The following is an 18,332-nucleotide window of genomic DNA, read 5'->3' as shown; positions in this document are numbered from 1 at the left end:
AAAATAGAGTACATACTACATTACCTATTGTATATATTCATGCAAAGCACTGGATTTTCCCTTTAAGAAACATTAAAAAATTGGGAAATGTGCTTAAATAAATGCCACTAACTTCCTATTTTTGCATTGCCTGTGAGCACACACTTCCAACAATAAATATCCTGCCATTGTTTGTGGGTAAACAAAATTGTTTATTCAATCTGTATTTGACAAAAACGCCCATTTGAGCATTGAATTAGACCAAGCTTATTTATAAATCAGTGCTCTGGTCGTAAATATTTACAAAATCAACATACAAAATATACAAAAAAGGACTGCAGCCAGGCAATACTGTTTTCCCCAAGTAAACATTTGAGTTCATCTACCAGTGTGAAGTGGTTCAAAATATGGCTTTCGTTCACCCGACAGACAGATCCAGCGTGGGTTTCGAGGCTGACAGCTGAGTGTTATAAATAAAAAAAAAAAAAAGATCAGCAATGATATGAAACGGGGCTGTTTAGGGCAGGTCAGGATTCAGCGGGTGAAGGCTGGCTGGCGGCACCGTTGCGGGTGCGAAGCTGAGACTGGGCAATGTCGGCCAGGGCGCTCTGGATCTTCTCCAGCAGCATGTCGCCGCGGGTGACCACCTCCTTCAGACGGGCCGCGGCCTCGTGGTTCTCCTCCTCCAGCTGCCGCAGGCTGGCCGCCTGATGAGGAGGAGGAGCACAATAGTGTCGCAATCTTCCGGGCGGTTTGTGTGCACAGGGATTTGGGTGTGTGCCGCAAAAATGGGCAAATTTAACGTGAGCAGAAAGTAAAACATGAGGTCATGTGTGAGGATTGCAGGAAGTACATTTAAAAAAAGAAAAAAGAAAAAAAAAAAACCTCAGTTAAGCATGAAATGATCAGATCTCTGAACATGTGATGGGTTCGGACATTGATTTAAGTTACTTCATTTTACATGACGTCTAGTCCTAAGCTTGTGAAAATGTGAATTTTCTATGTTGGAAATTTACCATGTAAGATAGTCTATTTATAGACGGCCTTCTTCTTAAACAAAGGGCCTTGGAACTTTTTATGATGAGGTGATGTCACATGGTAAACTAAAGGATTAACTCCGACCTGCAGAGCTGCCGTGGACTCCTCGCTCGGCAAAGAGTCGATTAGCACATCCACATCTTTGGCTGTCCTGGCAATCAGGGCTGCAAACAGCTGAGCGTATTCTAAAAAGTATAATATGACAATGATTTGTTTAATTCACGTTAACTTGGAAACGCAACGAGATAACATCTAAAATTAACTAGCTGGCATTATAGTACAGTAAACTTCATTATTTATAACCGTCAGTGGTGGGAAGTAAATTAGACATACTTTGTTACTAAGTATTTTCTACTACTCCCTCCGTTTGAAATGAGATACTTTAAGAGTATCTCTAAGTTTAAAAGAGTACTTTTTCCACTTCAAACACCGTGTACATCTTTTGACAATGGGGAAAAAAGGGCAGCAACATGAATGTGTTCTGCCAACCTAAAATCAACCAGCATTGTTTTTTTTCTTCATTTCTGTCTAATTTGAAGAAAAAAAAAGGTAAGGTGTATTTTTTCAATTCTTCTACTTCTTCTTCTCCTTTGGAGGGGGTGGGGGGTCGCCACAGCGTGTCATCTTCGATGAACGCATAATTTGTTTATTATGGGCTAATTTAGCTGTTTTGTTGGTGTTAGTCATTTCACAAGTTTTGCAGTTTATTTTTAAATCTCAGTACGAACACTATGAAAGTTGATGGAGATTTTAGAGATAGTGTGCATTTTTTCTCTCCAATGTGTCAATTTTGCCAATTTATCAAAACGGGTTATTAACATTATTAAGTCTTACCGTTTTTTAATTAATGGACTGGTGTATGTTTCAATTAATGAGTTGATTTAATACTTTTATTTTCACCACAGTTTTTTTTTTTGTTTACCCTCATCTGTTCATAATGCCTTCTGATACCTGCAAAGAAACCTGTCACTGTGATAAATTCCACTACAAGCACTAAATCTTTTTTAGTTGTTGTTGTTTTAAGTTAGTCACTGTTATCCCCATACTTACAAATGCAGAGATTATGAATAGAAGAAGACCTTTTAGAAATCATAAATAGAGCACCTTCAGTTTGGTTTGCCGGCTGATCGCTGTTAATCGACGTGTGAATGTTACTGAAGGAAGCAGGCGGAGCACACTGTTGAAGGACCCCGATGGCGTTACAAAACTGATCTGCAAGCTATAAAAAAACAGATTAGACAATTTCAAACTGACTTATGTATCAATATAATGTTTTGATCCTCAGCAATAGCATACCGAATTGACAGCATCTTGCAGCTGTGTTAGCCTATCCGCCATTTTCTCCTCTCTTCTTCATTAAATGGTGAGCAAAACAAAACGTGTTCGAGTCAGTGGTGCCACCCTGTGGTTCAGATATTGCAACAAGAAAATTAAATATAATGAACTTTATTATACTAATTACTTAAAAAGTAAAGTTTTAAACACCGTAGAAATATTTTGCCTAATTTTAGATTTCGTCATCAACTTCTCGCTTTGTGAGTCTTATTTGTAACCACGCGAGATTTCACGAGATCTTCGTGCTGCCATTTAAGTCTGAAAAAGATTCCACGGTAGAGTTGTGATAGACTATTATCCTTTATAAATCCTGTCATCAATATTACGGCCCAGCTACGAGACTGAATTTTGAACGCAGCGATTTGTAATAAAACGGGGAGCCACATTTTCTCATTTATCTGGACTAGCCTATGGCTATTGCGAATGCTAGCTACCAAACATCAACAGGAAGTAGCAGCCAAGCTAAAGGTCTAATGTCTTGCTCTTTGAGCTCTCCAGGTAATGTCGACCTTGTTTATTAGCTATAAAGTGTTGGATTCTACTTGGTCTAGTAGTAGATTATCGTTAATACATCGGTCTTCCTAGGTTATCTTGACGGTGTACTGCAGTCACACTGGCACTCGCGACCCTTTTGTGTTTTTTTTAATTATTATGAACAATGAAGAAAACGCATGGAAAATATACGTTGAAAACATTTTTTTTAATAACGTCACATATTTACAAAAGTAAATATTGAAATTGTGTCCCAATTGTGCAAAACAGCCACAAAGTTTTACCCACTGAGAGGTTTTTTTTTTTTTTTGTGAAGTGAACATTAATTTTTAACCCTTATTTTTTAGAAAAAGGAAGATCGCATGAATGTGCAACAAAAGTTTTAAGCGTTAAAATTATTTTGTTATGAATAAACAATGGCGGTGGTTTTCTAAGAGGCTGTTTAAAGGTTGCTAGTTTCATTACAATCTGTACTGATCGATAATTGAGGCTACATAGACTGTTTAAATGGGATATACAGTAGATGACTTGAAATCTAATAAAAGGTCATACATGGTTCCTAATGGTATGACATATCTCTTTAGACATGAATTGTACTTTGGAGAAAGTCCTGACCGATGCAAAATCGTTGGTCGAAAGGCTCCGCAACCATGACCGGGCAGCAGAGATGTTAATCGAGCAGACAACATTTCTGAATAAGCGAGTGGACTCCATGAAGCAGGTACGGTGTTTTGGTGAGGACATCATGTGTCCATTAAGAGGTTGAGCCATCATCTTTTTTTTTTTTTTTTTTAACCAGTATCAAGTAGAGATTGACTCACTAAACCAGGTCGCACGTCATCGGCCTCGATCCAGTCTGATCCTGGGCATCCAACAGGAAAATCGCCAAATTCGAGCTCTCCAGATGGAAAACAAAGGTTTTCGCGAGTAAAAATGTAAAGCCGCACTGGTAATTGACTAACCCCGTGGTCGTCGTTTGGCAGAGCTCCGGACGTCGCTGGAGGAACACCAGTCTGCGCTGGGGCTCATAATGAACAAATACAAGGAGCAGATGTTTCGACTGCTCATGGCCAGGAAGAGGGATGACCCCAACATTGTGACCCAGCTGAAGGAGCAGCACACGACGGTCAGTAAAATCTTGAGGCTGGAATTGGCACCAGTACATACAGGTTAAGACATACACACTTTTGAACATTAATACTGTAGATACATTTAAATGTACAGCACAAATAAAAAAAAAAAAATGCATCTGCATCGATGTTTGAAAAAGATTAACTGGAAATGTCTTCAATTTAAAGCTCACGTCATCCCTATAAACATTCTAAAATAGATATTGAAATGAAAAATACATAACATTGTTCACTTCAATGTCTACACAAAAAAATAAATATGAACGGAGAGCACGTCCTCCATGCGCAAAGTTGCGGAAGTGTCATTGGACATCCAAGTGGTCGCCATATTGGCTGCATCCTCCGTCCGTGACGTCACCCGGACATTCGCCAATGAAAACACGCGGTGCACTCTACTTATGGGAGACGAACACTCCCCTTCTGACACGGAAGCTCTTTTCGAAGAAGAGAACATCTCACAACCGAGTGAAATGAACGGGGCAATATTACCCTATCGTTTCGAGGCACATTTAGATGATATGCGGATCACTTCGAACTAACAACAGACTCCCAAACAGTTTGTATGAGCTAGCCCGGCCGAAGCCGTGCACGTCCGCCCACCTATTATGGGACACGGAGAGAACATCTCACAATCGAGTGAAATGAACGGGGTAATATTACCCTATTGTTTCAAGCCATATTTAGATGATATGCGGATCACGGCCAAACCACCTCCCCGTCCGATTCACCTGCACGCGGCGTAGATGAGCCACCCCGGCCGAAGCCGTGATCGGCGCACACGGACACATCAACACATTTAGCACCTCTGACTTACAGACGCGGCTGTTTTGTTACGTTCTGAAAGGATTCCGTCCCCCCCCCCCCCCAACTATTGTTTTTTTTTTTAGTAACTGTATACACACAGTCATTTGGAACCCACGAAGCTCTCATCCTTTGCACCCGTGCAATCTATTTTTTACGACAAACCGGGTCGCTTGGAAACTTATGAAGGGTAAATCCATCCTCCCGAGTGTTGGAGCAATATCCAGCAATGCAACACGCCGGCATTTTTGCGAACACGAAGGAAAAAAGAGCTACCTTCCCACAGGTAAAACTAAGAAACAAAAGAGTCCGCTTGAGTGCGCTACTGCCCTGTACCTCACTTCCTGCTTCTTCTCGAAAAAAAAAATCCCTCAAGAGGATTTTTATGGCGGGAGTTACAAAAAGCTATACACGTCAAAATCATATTTTGTGGTGAAAAACGCATGGGTCTATGAAGGCCTCCGTTTTTTCATTAATAACATATTAAAAATCATGCATTTCATGACAGTGGCTGTCTAAGAGTTACAACAAAACAGTACTTAAGCAGTCATTTTTTTGACAACCACCAGAAGGAACCCTCGTACCACACTTCGAGTCACTGAAATGCTGAAATCAACCCACCGCCCTCATGTCTCATTTCCACTTCACAGGAACTCCAAGCGCACGCCGACAAGATCAACGAGATGGCCTCGGTGATGAGGAAAGCGATAGAGGTGGACGAGGGGCGCCTGTGTGAAGATGAGGAGAGGATTAAACGGCTGGAGGTAAAAGCCACTGACCCGTTTATTCCTGAAGCCAAAATCGCACTGTCGTCACGTTTCTGTGCGGCAGCTGGAGAACAATGGACTGAGAGAGCTGCTCGGAATCAGCCGCGAAGCATTCCTGATCCTGAACAGAGAGGACGCGTCGGAGAACACGTCGCTCTCGCCGCCGTTGACCAACACTGAACACAATCTACAAAACAGCTAGAGTAGAGACAGGACTGACCATTATGCGTCCGCTACATTGTGTTGTGGATGCACCAGTTTTTCCTCCATGGACTCACCCCCCCTGAACTGCCAGTGCATCTACTGCAGGGGTCGGGAACCTATGACCCACAACCCGGATCTGGCTCTTATGATGGTTGCATAAAGCTCGCGGAACCCTCATAACAACATACCGTACATGTCATTTCTGTTGCGTAGGCAACGCAAATGCGGCAGTGACAGTTTGTCCTAGTAGGGTAGCCGTAGTTTCCCGTCCAATATGGCAGTTTACGTTAGCAGGTGGAACAAATGGTGGAAACACTTTTGACAAAGATCGCTCAAAGAAAAAAAGATGAGTACTGCAGTTTTTGGAAAGAATGGGCAAAGGAATTTGCCTTGGTGGAGAGAGAAAAGGTTCCGCGGCGTGTCTAAATTATAATGACAAAATTGCAACCGTGAAATACTCGAATATAAAAGCGCCACTTTGTCACGCGCCATACGACGTTTGCGTCAAAATATCCCGCGGGGGCAGCAGGAAGAGAGCGCGTCGAGAGCTGCTTTCAAGAGTCCAAGATAGTCAGCGGCTAATCCTTGTTTGGAGCCAACAAGGTGAATGGAATTTAGCAATGGTGAGGAACATACTTGATGCTGCCAATAAATATTTCGACAAGTTCGCATAAAGACAAAATAATCATACGAATAAAAGACATGTCAAATTGAATTACATTCACGATTAACGGATGGAATGCTCAACGCGTGCATGAAGCTAAATGATGTACAAAACAGATTATAAAGTCATCAGCAAAGAAGTTGCATTAATAGTAAGAAGTACTTTTGTCAAAATTGATTAGCAACAATAAGTAATGTTATTTACAAGAATTCAGAGACTTACTGTACTCTAAAAGTGTTGGTCTTACATAAATGCGCAAATACACCTGGATTTAGTTTTGAAAATATTGTAAGGCTCTTTTGAAATTTACTTTAAAATATTAAAATATATCTAATCAAAAAGGTTCCCGACCCCTGAGATACTGTATAACCTTCCTCGAGAATTGCATTTGAACAATCGATTTTCTCTTTTTTGTTTTTTTTTTTGTTTTTGGGGGGTGCTTCTTTTATGTTTGCCAGTGTGGCGAGCAAAGCCTGCAGCACTTGCAATAACTTGAAAGTGTGTGTGATCAAGGAAAATGTGAGTTCGAATAAATACATGACTATCGAATAAAGCATTCGCTGTTTTGGAGTTTGCATATTTTTCCCATGCCTGTGAGGGTAGGTTAATTTTAGACTCTTAAATTGCCCTGAGGTGTGAATGGTTGTTGGTTTATATGTGCGCCGTGATTGTCTGGCAACTGGTTCAGGCTGTACCACACCTCCTGCCCGGAGATTGCTGGGTTTGCCTCCAGCACTCCTTTGCCCCTTGCGAGGATAAGTGCCTCGGAAAATGTATAGATGGATAGTAAAGAATTTGAAGGGAAAAAAGGTTTAAATCGAAATGAAAGCAAATTAACAGTCCAATTCCTTCTTGGCGTAAACATCGACTTTGGCATTAAATACGGGTCCTCTATGCAGAGTTTATCTAATTTTTCCACGTACCTTTGTTTATTTTCACCTTCTAAATGTCTAACAGTATCTGATAAGACTCTGGGTGTCGTGCTATAAGACATATTTTCGTGTCATCTCCAACTGACTTAGCATTGAATAATGCTGTGCTAGACCGGCAATATGGCGAGGTAAACAAAAGTCACGTGATTAATTTTGACGATCAAAAAAAAGTATTTAGGATTTGTACTTTAAATGTGAATGCCCAATGTATTATTTCACATTAACGATACATAGCGCAGCAAAATTACCGTAAATATTGAAGTACGTAAAATATTTTCACCATCTTTTCGTTTTGTTACCTAAGTCGTGGCCGTTTCTGAGCGAGGTATCGCGCGACCTCGTAAATCTCGCGCATGGGTGGGGGTGCGTTCACAGACCGCGCGGTCGAAGACGTAGAGAGCCATCAAAAGAGAATAGAAGAGACAGTGTCGGAGAAGGATGTTGTTTCTTCTCCCGCGGGGGTTTTCGCGAGCAAAACATAGGCGAGGTCGAGGTTACAAATGACTTATTAGTCAAATGTTTGCTTTATAGTTAGATTAAAGGAGAAAATGTCTCGGTGGATCTACTGGTTGTTGATGCTGGGTTCAACAATATGCGAAGTTCAAGCTCAGGAGGAAAGTAAGTACACAGTACAGTAACTAAAGTGTACTCAGCTATTATATAGCTTTCAGCTATTTATGCTATTAAACATTAAATATTATGGTCTCGGTCTAATAGCGGTCAATAAACCGAAATGCAACTTCCTTAAAACGTATCAGCATGTAACCTTAGCTTATTACAATGGATAACAAATGGGATTTTCTTAATGTCTACAGTCACTAAAATAATAATAATAATACGTGAACATGCACAGTTCTCTCGGGAATAATGCAAACAAGGAATGAACGTTAACATCAAAGAGCTAGTAAATATAATCAAATATTGGGATCTATGTTCATATATATTGTATATACACGCACAAAGTTTAACAGTCAGTCACCATACAAAAAATAATAAATATTTACTCCAGTTCAAAAGGTTTGAAAGTCACTTAGACATGTCCTTGTTTTTGAAAGAAAAAAAAAAGTAACTTTAAAAATGCGTCGCGACTGGCAATTATTTTGATTGAGTGATCATGATCTTCATTGAAAACAGTTCAAAGTGACCTCAAACTTTTGAACAGTAACTTGTTTTCCTATCTTGGTATAAACAGGTGTACATGTAGGTTAATGGTCCCCCCCCCCCCAGCAAACAAACTCTTATGACTCACGTGCTTCTACTTCAATGAAAAGGGGGGAAAATGTAGTTGAGCAGAGAGAGAGTTTGATCTGTCACATTCATATATTTGGATCGTTTTGCAAGGTTACTTTTCACTTCTAGCAAAAACAAAAATACAGTTCGAGTCATTGTCAAAGAATCAAGTCAAATAAACAAGTTCGTAAACTTTGACACCGACTCAACTCAGAGTTTAGCCGTGGGGTGATCAGGTCGAAGGACAGTTACTGCTCGGTTATAATTGACATGGATGAAACAGACGCAATTCTGCTCAAGTGATCAGCAAAGTCTGCTGTGTATACTAAATTAAAAAGCTTTTCCCTTAGTTTTGCTGGCTCACTGGCCTTAGAATAACTGCAAATGTAATGAGATGTGATTACAGGGAATTAACGGCGTATTTTACTGTGCCGACCGCAATCTCTACCTCATTCAACCCCAAAGGAACTCGTTTCTTCTCACGTTATGAGTTGTTTTCACGTGACGTCACCCGCTATTTTCCATCCCTGAGCTCCCGTTACTCATGCATGTGCAAGGTGGACGACATGATGTTTCTAACCGCATTTATTGATGACGCGACCGGCAGCACATCAAGCCCAGAGTGACAACTAGGCTACCTGGCATACACACATCACGGGACTCAGGACTGCATCAAAAAGACGCACTATTGTGCCCTTAATCTTTTACTCTATGTGACAGAAATCACGAAGGAGGAGCACTTGCTAACGTGGAAAACGAAAGATTTTTTTTAATAGAGGCAAACTTTTTTTTTTTTTCCCCAAAAAGTAAAACCTGTATATTATTTCACCACAAGCAAAGCAAAATCTTTATTTGTTTAAGATTTCATGACAATGGCAGAAAGACAAATGAATAAACAAATCCAGTATTTCACAAAATTCTCAAATCTTTCAAGCGACTAACAAAAAAGGATCTTAACTGTAATGTTGGCCTTCTGAAAAGAGTATCGATTAAGCTTGTGAGCTTAGCTCGGCGACATCAGCACGATGGAGGTTGAGACCGGGCAACGTGATAGCAGCGTCGGGCAGTCGTCCACAAAGCTAAGTCTCGGTGAAGCACAGGGCCGCAGAACGTCCAAAGTCTTTTGTCGGAAGCGTCAGACGAGGTCCCCGCTCACGCAGCCGGACTTGTGTACCGGATCGCGAGGCTTTGAAAAGCTAGCGATGAGCAACTCTGGAAAAAGCTTTTGCTAATTGGCGACAAGTGTGTACTCGAGTCCCGAGATGCCGTGGAATACAAAAACAGTAACGAGAGCATTCCGGAGACTTCCACACTCATAGGTGTTAGGTAGAGAGGTTAAATGGTGGCACGCAGTGGTGTATGCGTAATGCAGCAATAAATTGTGACGTCAGTGAAAACAACTCATTGTAAGACGTGGAGTCAACCAAACGACCGGCTGCACAAATCGGCTCATTTGGGTCATCTGGCCTTGCAGGGACACATGACGTTCGCAGCCTTTATTTTACCACCGTCACGTCTAGACTGACACTTTGTAGTCTCATTTCTCACAGCTACAAGTCATAAGCCTTCATGTTGGTTCCTCTGAAAATGCCCGTCGTTGGATAACCCGCGCACGGTGGACAATGTTATTTTTTGTGCTAATGAGTCGGACCGTCTCCCTTGTGACAGACCGTGTGGTTTTCCTCTCGGGAGCCTTCCAGAACATCAGCGTGTCGGGGAATGAGACTGTGCAGGCCGTGGCCACCAGGATCCCCGCGGAGGTCGCGTTCGCCACTGTGCAGTTCCACACGCAGCAGCATAACGTCACGCTCTCCTACAGCACCGTAAGGCGCCGACCGGGTTCTTGCGTTTTTCCCCTCCCGGCTGGGTCCACTGTGAGAGCACATGGGCTTTTTGTCAAACAAAGGCCGTCTTCTTCTCGTAACAAACGTTCACATGCTGAGAAAAAAGAAAGAACTGCGCTGCATGTCTTCCTCCATTGTTGTCCTTTCTTTACGATGTCACATTTCTCTCTTTGGGTCCTGGGTATGATTTTCATAATCCATAATCTGTCTACGTAACCAGCAGTGGGAACGCACATCAACGTTCATGGCTATTTTTGTAGCGTCGAAAAATGACTGGGCACGACTCTTCCATCCTCTCGCAGATGATGAACAGTGCAGGGGGTCGTGAGGAGGGTCCGAAAGGGTACTGGCCCGTGTCAATCCCAGAACTGCTCCCATTTATTTAGGAGGCAGAAGGAAAACAAAATGTATGAGAATTTGCCACGGGGGGTGGGGGTGGGGGGGCGCGTTGACGCACATGAAGGTCGGGGTTGCGCGAAGGACCTCAAAAAGAAAGACGTTTTCCTTAAAATATATTCCGTGATTCTTATTTCAAATTAATATTAAATAAGATCAACTGTTTTCTTTATGTGCCACACTAATTTAAATTCTGGTCAGAGTTAAAAAAAATAAATAAATAAATAAACACCACTCGGGACTTTTTTTTTTTTTTTTTTTCCCTTCTCCCCTCTTGTGACTTCTAACCACTCAGCACGTCTGCGGCGCGTCGGATACCTTCAGCGAAAACCGGATCGAATGGGCATTTCCCGGCCATTGCGGCGCTGCCCAAACAAAGACAGCATCCGCACAAAGACGAGATTGTGGGCGAGCGAAGCGCCCCCAGGCTGGCCGCATAAAGTCGCAGTCAGCGCACTTTATCTTGGACAATATATTATATTTTAATTTTCCTTTTCTCACACGCTTTCAACCCTGCGGTTTCTGCGGTGATGCGGCTAATTTGTAATTTTTTTTCTAACGGGCGCAAGGGGCACTAGAGCGGAAAAGGTGGAATATATGTGCTGAGGAAGTGATTTTTACCGGCCCTGTTAGTGCTGCACTCGCGTTAGCGTGTGTTGCTGCTGTGTTACTGGCGTGTCTCTGTGATATTTACCGGTATGTTTTATTTTCAACAGCCCTGTTAGCGCTAGCGTGGTACTAGCGTTAGTGCTTCGCTAGCGTTAGCGCCACGCTAACAAACTCTTTGTACCGTCTTTCTTTTTAAATGTCTCATTTTTCAATGTGGGGTTTAATGTGGGCCCTTGCGGCTTTTACACAGCTGCACAAATGCTATTTCCTTAACAAATTTGCTCGGTGAGGCTTGTAACCAGGTGCGCTCTGTAGGCCGGGAATTATGGTAACCTATTTTTCTTTTTTTTATACATTCGGATTATTTTGGTGCAGATAGTGGTGGAGCAGCACTTTTTTGGGGCGACATTTCTGTGCAAATTGTAAAAATGTGAAACATTTCGTCTTGTATTATACAAAATTCACGCTATGGTGAGTTAACTTGGACAAAAAGGCTCACGTCATTTGCGGAAGCCTTCAGTGCGATTATTCACGTAATTAGATTATGTATATATTACAGAAGATCAATGCACCGCACATGCGTTTCCGACAAATTTGACAATCGGCGCATGACTCTGATTTAGCTAACAGTGAAAAAATTCTAGCGAGGGCAGAAAAAAATAGGGTGGCATATTCCATTCTTTTTTTTTTTTTTAAATCAGATGACTGGATTGTCAGCAGGGATGCACAAAATCCTGATTCTGATGGAACAAATTAATACTCCTTTGATGTGGTGCTGTTATTTTTGTCCTTTTGTATAACTCATTTACCTTGTTTTGTTTACAGTTTAATTTTTTCCCCCCTCTGTAATTGCGCATTAATATCAAAAAATTATGATGTCACATCACATCGGCTGCTGTGCCGCCAACTAATATCCAGTGTTCTTTATTTTTAGACCCCGGCGTTCGGGCTCTCCTCGACGGCATCGGACCCGGGCCTCCTATTACCTCTCCTGCCGGGACAGACGTCCTTCACTCTGTTCCTGTTCTCCGCCGACGGAAGCGCCGTCACGGCCACGGGAGTCATCCTCCCTTTCTCCAGCACGGGTACGTCGTCAACTTTCTTTTTTCACTGTCGTGTCGGGAAACTAAAAAAAAATAAATAAATAGTTGAGTTGCATAAGACGTGAGGAAGTTGCATGTTGGTGTTTCTGCGGAATCAAGGCCGAAGAGCTTTCGTCAACAAAATGTGTCATTTATTTATTTTTTTTTATTATTTGAGAGGAGGAAGCTCCAAACGTTGTCCGACGGGTGTTTGGCGATCACGCGCCCGCCTCCCTTGGTGCAAGTCATCCTGACGTGCGAATCCCTCTTCAGACCCGGTGCCCGGCGGTTGCAACACAGAGTTCAACCTGAACGTGGACCCCAACGTCTACCTGCGCTACAACCTCTTCGAGACCACCATCCAGTTTGCGCCGGCCAACCTTGGCTATGAGAGGTACACGAGCCGTTTCCTGTCCAGCAGGCTCAGCCGTGTGCGTCATGTTATGCAGTTATGCCATTTTTTTCCCCCCTCTAATGGTCTCGTGCTCAGTCGCTCCCTTCCCTCCCTCCTCTAGCGCCTTAACTGATTCAGCCGGTAGTACTCGCTCCGCTTTCTCAGGAATCTCTGTTAACTGTCACCAAGTAGACACGGTCGACTGATTCTCTTATGAAATCGTTTCCTCCTCGCCCTCCCGTTGGCTTGCGCGCTGCTCGCGGGGGCGCAAGGAGCACAATGCCGGGTTGTTCTGTCGCACTGTCAATACTCGCAATTATTCTCTCCTCGGCCATCGCGCCCTGATGCCGTTTTAATGGCAGAAAGCACGCGCGACAAATGGCGGTTTCGGCTCGTCACCGACCGTGACTCGGGACCGATAACGTGACGTTAAATGTGGCGATAATCAAGAAAAACAAGACGCTCTTCACATGATGAGCATTTTTAAAGATTAGTGATACGCTTTTGTCAACACTTGTCCGTTTTATCACTCTTAAGCCGACGCGTACTTGTCAAAAGTATTGGAACTTGTGAGGACTTATGACGATTGCGCCCAACGCCGAGGTTAAAGCCCATATGTCATGCCGACAAACATTCTAAAATAGATATTGTAATGAAAATTACAATATTATTCACTTCAATGTCTATGCAAAAAAATATGAGCGGAGAGCACGTCATCCATGCGCAAAGTTGCGGAAGTCTCATTCAACATCCAAGTGGTCGCCATATTGGCTGCAACTACTGCCTGTGACATCACCCCGAACATTTGCCATTGAAAACACGCTGTGGCCCCTACTTTGGGACACGCCCCTTCAGACACGGAAGCTCTTTTCAAAGAAGAGAATATCTCACAAGCGAGTGAAATGACCGGGGCAATATTACCCGATCGTTTCGAGCCATACTTTGATGATATGCGGATCACGGCCATACTGCATGCGGCCAAACCGCCTCCCCATACGATCCACCTCTGCGGTGGAGATGAGCCACCGCGGCCCGACGCCACGACAAGCCACCCCGGCCAAAGACGTGTTGACAAGGCCGGTAGCGATCCACAAGGCCAACTCGGCTTTGTCGACAAGGTCGGCGGTGATCCACAAGGCCTGCGGCTGCTGCACGGAAGCCTTCCGGTGCGCACATCGGCACATTTAGCACCCCTGATTTACAGATTACGTCCCCCCCAAACTATTGTGTTTTTTAGTAGCTGTATACACACCTACCTGTCATTTGGAACCCAAAACTCTCGTCCCTTGCACCCATGCAATCCATTTTTCACGACGAACCGGATCTTTTAGAGAAGCGTGAAGAGCGAATCCATCCTCCCGAGCGTTCGAGCAATACGAGCCGGCATTTTGGCTAACACGAAGGAACAACGAGCTACCTTCCCTGTGGTAAAACTAGTATCAACACACGAGACTGCCTGAGTGGGCGTCTGCTACTAACGTCACTTCCTGCTTCTAATCTAAAACAAATCCCTTGAGAGGATTTTCATGCCGGTATTTACAAAAAGCCATATACATCAAAATCATGTTTTGTGGCGAAAAACGGATGGGTGCCTACCAAGCTGCCGTTTTTTTCATTAATAACATACTAAAAATCTTGCATTTCATGACAGTACTCAAAGATCACCTCCTACTTGTCCACCAGGGGCAGCAGTCCTCCGTCCTGCGACACGTCCACGGGGAGCGACACGCGCTGGCGGCTTCAGTACGACATCTACCAGTACTTCCTGCCTGAGAACGACCTATCAGAGCGCAGCCTCTTCCGGGGTGTCCAGGAAGTGGCTGACGTCGAGGGCATGACGGAGAACGGCAAACTGGTGCGAAACCCAACGCTCAATGGGGAAAAAAAAAAAAAAGCAGATATGGAACTCCACTTTTTGTCGGCTGCAGATTATGACGCTGTCCTCGATGGAAATGAGCACGGTGATGTTCAGTTCCATCCCCGGCCAGGGCGTCGTCTACTCCGTCATCGTGCGGGACCCCGTCCTCAACACGTCGGCCTCTTACGTCCCGGTCCACACGTACAGCTGCAGCTTCACCTCGAAGCTGGACCGCTGTCAAACGCTGGGTGAGAGTTAAAAACCTTTTTGCCACTTGTGTGGTTTTTTTAAATATACGATACATTTTTTTTCTGTCTTTTCAGGAAAGATAACCACACAGGTTTTTTTCACTATCGGCGGCTTGGCAGGTCTGTTCGTCTGCTTCTTTGGGCACCGATTCTTCAAATGTGGTGAGCACACTCACTGCTTGATTTGAGAATACAATGACCCAGCCGTCGATCCATTTTCTTCGCCGCTTATCCTCACGAGGGTCGCGGGGAGTGCTGGAGCCTATCCCGGCTGTCAACGGGCAGGAGGCGGGGTACACCCTAAACTGGTCGCCAGCCAATCGCAGGGCACACAGTCGGATTCACAATCACACCTAGGGGCAATTTAGAGCGTCCAAATAAATGTTGCATGTTTTTGGGATGTGGGAGGAAACCGGAGCGGCCGGAGGAAACCCACGCAGGCACGGGGAGAACATGCAAACTCCACACAGGCAGGTCCAGGATCGAACCCGGGTCCTCAGAACTGTGAGGCCAATGCTTTACCTGATTATCCACCGTGCTACAATGACACCCCCCCCCCCCCCAGACACACAAAAAAAAAAAAAACAATTGTACGCGTTCCTCTCCACTGTGATTAGCTGCAGTTAACATCCGTTTCCCACAAAATACACACAGCGGTCTTGAGGTTTTCACGCGCGCCAAATACTTAACTCTTCACCCAGTCGGAAACGGATTTATTATGGTTATGGTGGTACATTGGATTGATACATAATCCCGACACAACAAATAGCGTTTGCACTCACGCTCACAGTTTGCATAAATTCCAGTCGGATCCCCAAAAATGAACGGTAAAGAACTCATAAAGCCACAACTGTTGAAAATGCCTTCCATCTGGTACATACACCGGAATTTAACAAGTCAGCGTGGTAGCATCACCATGGTAACCGCTTCAACCGCCATCGCCGTTTGTTGATAAGTGATTTCCCCCACACGTGCAGGAAGCGGTGATGACTCGCCGTCGTTTCCTCTGTGTAATATCGTTAGTCTCTCATGCGGTCCGCTGCATGTGATGCAGAATCGCATCCAAATCGAACCCGTGACGATCCATCCACTTGTCTCGAGTGTGACTTTTTCGAAAAGTCCGTCGCGGGATATCGCCGATCTCAACTCGGGACTTTGTGTTTTTCTTTCAGAGTTGTTTTGCATGGGCTTCAGTTTTTCCGCCTTCTTCTTCTTCGTGCTCGTCACCAGGACCACGGGACTGGATTATGACAGTGAGTCCTTTCAGTCTTCTTCCAAACTTCAAAACTCTCGTCGACATATTGCCAACATTCGGACCTGCCGCTTTTCCAAGTCCGTCTGGCCGTGTCGACGGTGATCGGCGTGGTGGGCGGAGTCCTCGTGGTGATGAGCTGGTGGCGCTCCGGCTCGATCATGGCGTGCGTAGTGGTGGTCGGCCTGATGCTCGGCTTCCTCGTCGCCTCCACGGTCCTTTTTACGCCGCTTGGTGAGCAATTTTTTGTTTTTATATTCACCATTCATGCTTTATACAAACATACAGTAAAAGATAGTCCCAAGTTATTCTTCATAAGCTGCAGTCATAATAGTTGTACTTTGCAAAAGATAAAGATGTATACCCTAATACCCGGCCTACAGTGAACCAAGTGCATTTGTAAAGGAAATATGATTTGATACATACATAAGCTGCAGCTGTGTAAAAGCCACAAGTGCCCAAAGAAAGACGGTACACAAAGAATTTAACGTTAGCGCTAACAGGGCCGGTAAAAATAAAACCTACCAGTAAATGTCCCCGAGACATGCCAGTAACACAGCAGCAACACGCTAGCACAACGCTAACAGGGCCGGTAAAAAGTCACTTCCTCGGCACATATATTCCACCGGTCCCGCTCGAGTGCCCCCTCGTGGCCGTTAGAAATCGCTATCGTTAAATTCTCTGTGTACTGTTTTTCTTTGTAAATATCTTGTTTCAATCTGGACACTTGTGGCTTTTACACAGCTGCGGCGTATGTCTGTACCAAATGGTATTTCCTTTACAAATGTAATGAGTGAGGCTCATATCCAGGTGCGTGAGGTATTTTGCTCGCAAGTCAAAGCAGAAAAAAAAAATCATCATCTCAGGGTTTTTCCTTCTGAATCCAACGTTTGGTCGTCCGCCAGGTGACCTGGACGTGTTCAGGCGGTCCGACGCCGTCTTCTGGGTGACGTTCTGCAGCATCATGATCATCGTCCCGATCTTCTTCATGCGTTGGCCCAGAGAGGTGACTCGGCGGCGATGCCGTCACCCCCCAACCGCGGGGTTCGAGCGACTTAGCTTTCTGTGTCCTCCCGTCAGGGCAACATCGCAACCTGCGGCGTCATCGGCGGGTACGCCGTCGTCCTGGCGGTGAACGGCTACGTCTACACCAGCCTTTCCTACATCGCCCTCAACGTCCTCAAGCGCTTCCTGAACAACAACTTCAACGCCGCCTTCACCGACGTCCCGTTCCAAACCATCGGTGAGCTCACAGATCTCAGAGAAACCGAAAGGCCCGCCGTCCGGTTTTTAACCGTACCCGGTCTCCGGTCCAGACTACGTCATGATTACAGTGTGGGTGGTGCTGGGAGCCGCGGGCATCGTCCTGCAGCTGTACCGGGAGCGATCGCGGCCCTTCTTCCCGCCCAGCCCGTACCTCATGTGGCTGCAGGAGCGCGAACGGCGCAAGACCAACGTCCTTGACCCGAGCCACCACTTCCCGCCGCTGCCCAACCGCCTCCTGGCCCGAGCCCGGCAGCTCACCAGGCGGATGGAGCCGGCCGGAGAGCACACGCCGCTGCTGCTGTAGAGCCCGGCGGACTGGTTCCCACCCCCCACCTCGTAATAATCCAACAAGAACTGAAAGAAACTTGACACGAGATTGTTTAGTTCATTTTTTTTTATAATTAATAATAACGACGGTTAACTTTTTATGCTTTTGTCACTGCACTTTCCAGTTTGCACTAAACCACAATGGCACACGTTTTCCAGCAGCAGTCTTTGCAAGGTTTCCAAACTGGCTGAACTATTTAAAAACTGTGATGATGCCCCAGAGATTATTATTGTTTTTAATATTCAGCTCCCACTATTAAGGTCAGTGAAGAACACAAAACTGACAACGGATGGTCAATAAAGACTCTTTTTATACGTTGAACCCGCAGCTTATTTTGACTGGCGTCTTCGCTTGTTCCCAAAGAAAGTGATTCCCAGTTTTAGTTAATTGCTCCAAAAATGATTTATTTTACAGATAGTTATTTTATAATAGTGGCAGGCAGAATTATTAAATACTCTTCCACTAATGCAACATCATGACTTC

The 18,332-nt window shown here is 44.5% G+C and overlaps 3 protein-coding genes across 7 annotated transcripts; 2 read left to right on the top strand and 1 right to left on the bottom strand.

Moving 5' to 3' along the window:
- Window positions 1–173: 173 nt before the first annotated feature.
- Window positions 174–3,935, bottom strand: med21 (mediator complex subunit 21). Of its 2 annotated transcripts, none has more exons than XM_061806773.1 (5): window positions 3,807–3,935; window positions 2,314–2,419; window positions 2,122–2,236; window positions 1,102–1,202; window positions 174–686 (listed from the first exon to the last, which is right to left on the bottom strand). In XM_061806773.1, the coding sequence occupies exons 2-5, from the start codon at window positions 2,353–2,355 to the stop codon at window positions 507–509; spliced, it is 438 nt and encodes a 145-aa protein (XP_061662757.1). In that variant the 5' UTR covers window positions 2,356–2,419; window positions 3,807–3,935; the 3' UTR covers window positions 174–506. The 2 variants fall into 2 exon arrangements, with proteins under 2 accessions (XP_061662757.1, XP_061662756.1); XM_061806772.1 differs by lacking the exon at window positions 3,807–3,935 and adding an exon at window positions 3,666–3,796.
- fgfr1op2 (FGFR1 oncogene partner 2) lies at window positions 1,230–6,984 on the top strand. 4 transcript variants are annotated; one of them, XM_061806769.1, is made up of 6 exons: window positions 1,230–1,566; window positions 3,429–3,565; window positions 3,644–3,761; window positions 3,828–3,970; window positions 5,426–5,539; window positions 5,607–6,984. In XM_061806769.1, exons 1-6 carry the CDS (start codon window positions 1,488–1,490, stop codon window positions 5,742–5,744), a joined length of 729 nt encoding a protein of 242 aa, XP_061662753.1. In that variant the 5' UTR covers window positions 1,230–1,487; the 3' UTR covers window positions 5,745–6,984. The 4 variants fall into 4 exon arrangements, with proteins under 4 accessions (XP_061662753.1, XP_061662754.1, XP_061662752.1 ...); XM_061806770.1 differs by lacking the exon at window positions 1,230–1,566 and adding an exon at window positions 2,246–2,380; XM_061806768.1 differs by lacking the exon at window positions 1,230–1,566 and adding an exon at window positions 2,492–2,850 and having other exon boundaries at window positions 5,607–6,983.
- Window positions 6,985–7,709: 725 nt separating this feature from the next.
- tm7sf3 (transmembrane 7 superfamily member 3) lies at window positions 7,710–17,825 on the top strand. The gene is made up of 12 exons (XM_061806767.1): window positions 7,710–7,960; window positions 10,241–10,395; window positions 12,356–12,506; window positions 12,777–12,897; window positions 14,581–14,752; window positions 14,826–15,003; window positions 15,079–15,165; window positions 16,176–16,256; window positions 16,337–16,489; window positions 17,161–17,261; window positions 17,336–17,498; window positions 17,572–17,825. The coding sequence occupies exons 1-12, from the start codon at window positions 7,891–7,893 to the stop codon at window positions 17,823–17,825; spliced, it is 1,686 nt and encodes a 561-aa protein (XP_061662751.1). The 5' UTR covers window positions 7,710–7,890.
- The last annotated feature ends 507 nt before the right edge of the window (window positions 17,826–18,332 follow it).

This window comes from Syngnathoides biaculeatus, chromosome 20 (genome assembly GCF_019802595.1).
Source record: "Syngnathoides biaculeatus isolate LvHL_M chromosome 20, ASM1980259v1, whole genome shotgun sequence".
Lineage (NCBI taxonomy): Eukaryota > Metazoa > Chordata > Actinopteri > Syngnathiformes > Syngnathidae > Syngnathoides > Syngnathoides biaculeatus.
The sequence above is the reverse complement of the archived record's forward strand: the minus strand, read 5'-3'. Positions and strand labels throughout refer to the sequence as shown.

What these genes read in the sequence shown, in the direction of transcription:
- tm7sf3 (XM_061806767.1), top strand. Translation starts at nt 7,891, where the DNA reads ATGTCTCGGTGGATCTACTGGTTGTTGATGCTGGGTTCAACAATATGC. An exon ending in GCCAACCTTGGCTATGAGAG is followed by an intron (nt 12,898 to 14,580) that starts GTACACGAGCCG and finishes CTTGTCCACCAG; the next exon opens with GGGCAGCAGTCCTCCGTCCT. An exon ending in CACGGGACTGGATTATGACA is followed by an intron (nt 16,257 to 16,336) that starts GTGAGTCCTTTC and finishes CGCTTTTCCAAG; the next exon opens with TCCGTCTGGCCGTGTCGACG.
- fgfr1op2 (XM_061806768.1), top strand. Translation starts at nt 2,763, where the DNA reads ATGGCTATTGCGAATGCTAGCTACCAAACATCAACAGGAAGTAGCAGC. An exon ending in TTGCTCTTTGAGCTCTCCAG is followed by an intron (nt 2,851 to 3,428) that starts GTAATGTCGACC and finishes ATATCTCTTTAG; the next exon opens with ACATGAATTGTACTTTGGAG. An exon ending in AGAGGATTAAACGGCTGGAG is followed by an intron (nt 5,540 to 5,606) that starts GTAAAAGCCACT and finishes TCTGTGCGGCAG; the next exon opens with CTGGAGAACAATGGACTGAG.
- med21 (XM_061806773.1), bottom strand. Translation starts at nt 2,355, where the DNA reads ATGGCGGATAGGCTAACACAGCTGCAAGATGCTGTCAATTCG. An exon ending in TGCAAGATGCTGTCAATTCG is followed by an intron (nt 2,237 to 2,313) that starts GTATGCTATTGC and finishes GTTTTTTTATAG; the next exon opens with CTTGCAGATCAGTTTTGTAA. An exon ending in AGTCCACGGCAGCTCTGCAG is followed by an intron (nt 687 to 1,101) that starts GTCGGAGTTAAT and finishes CCTCCTCATCAG; the next exon opens with GCGGCCAGCCTGCGGCAGCT.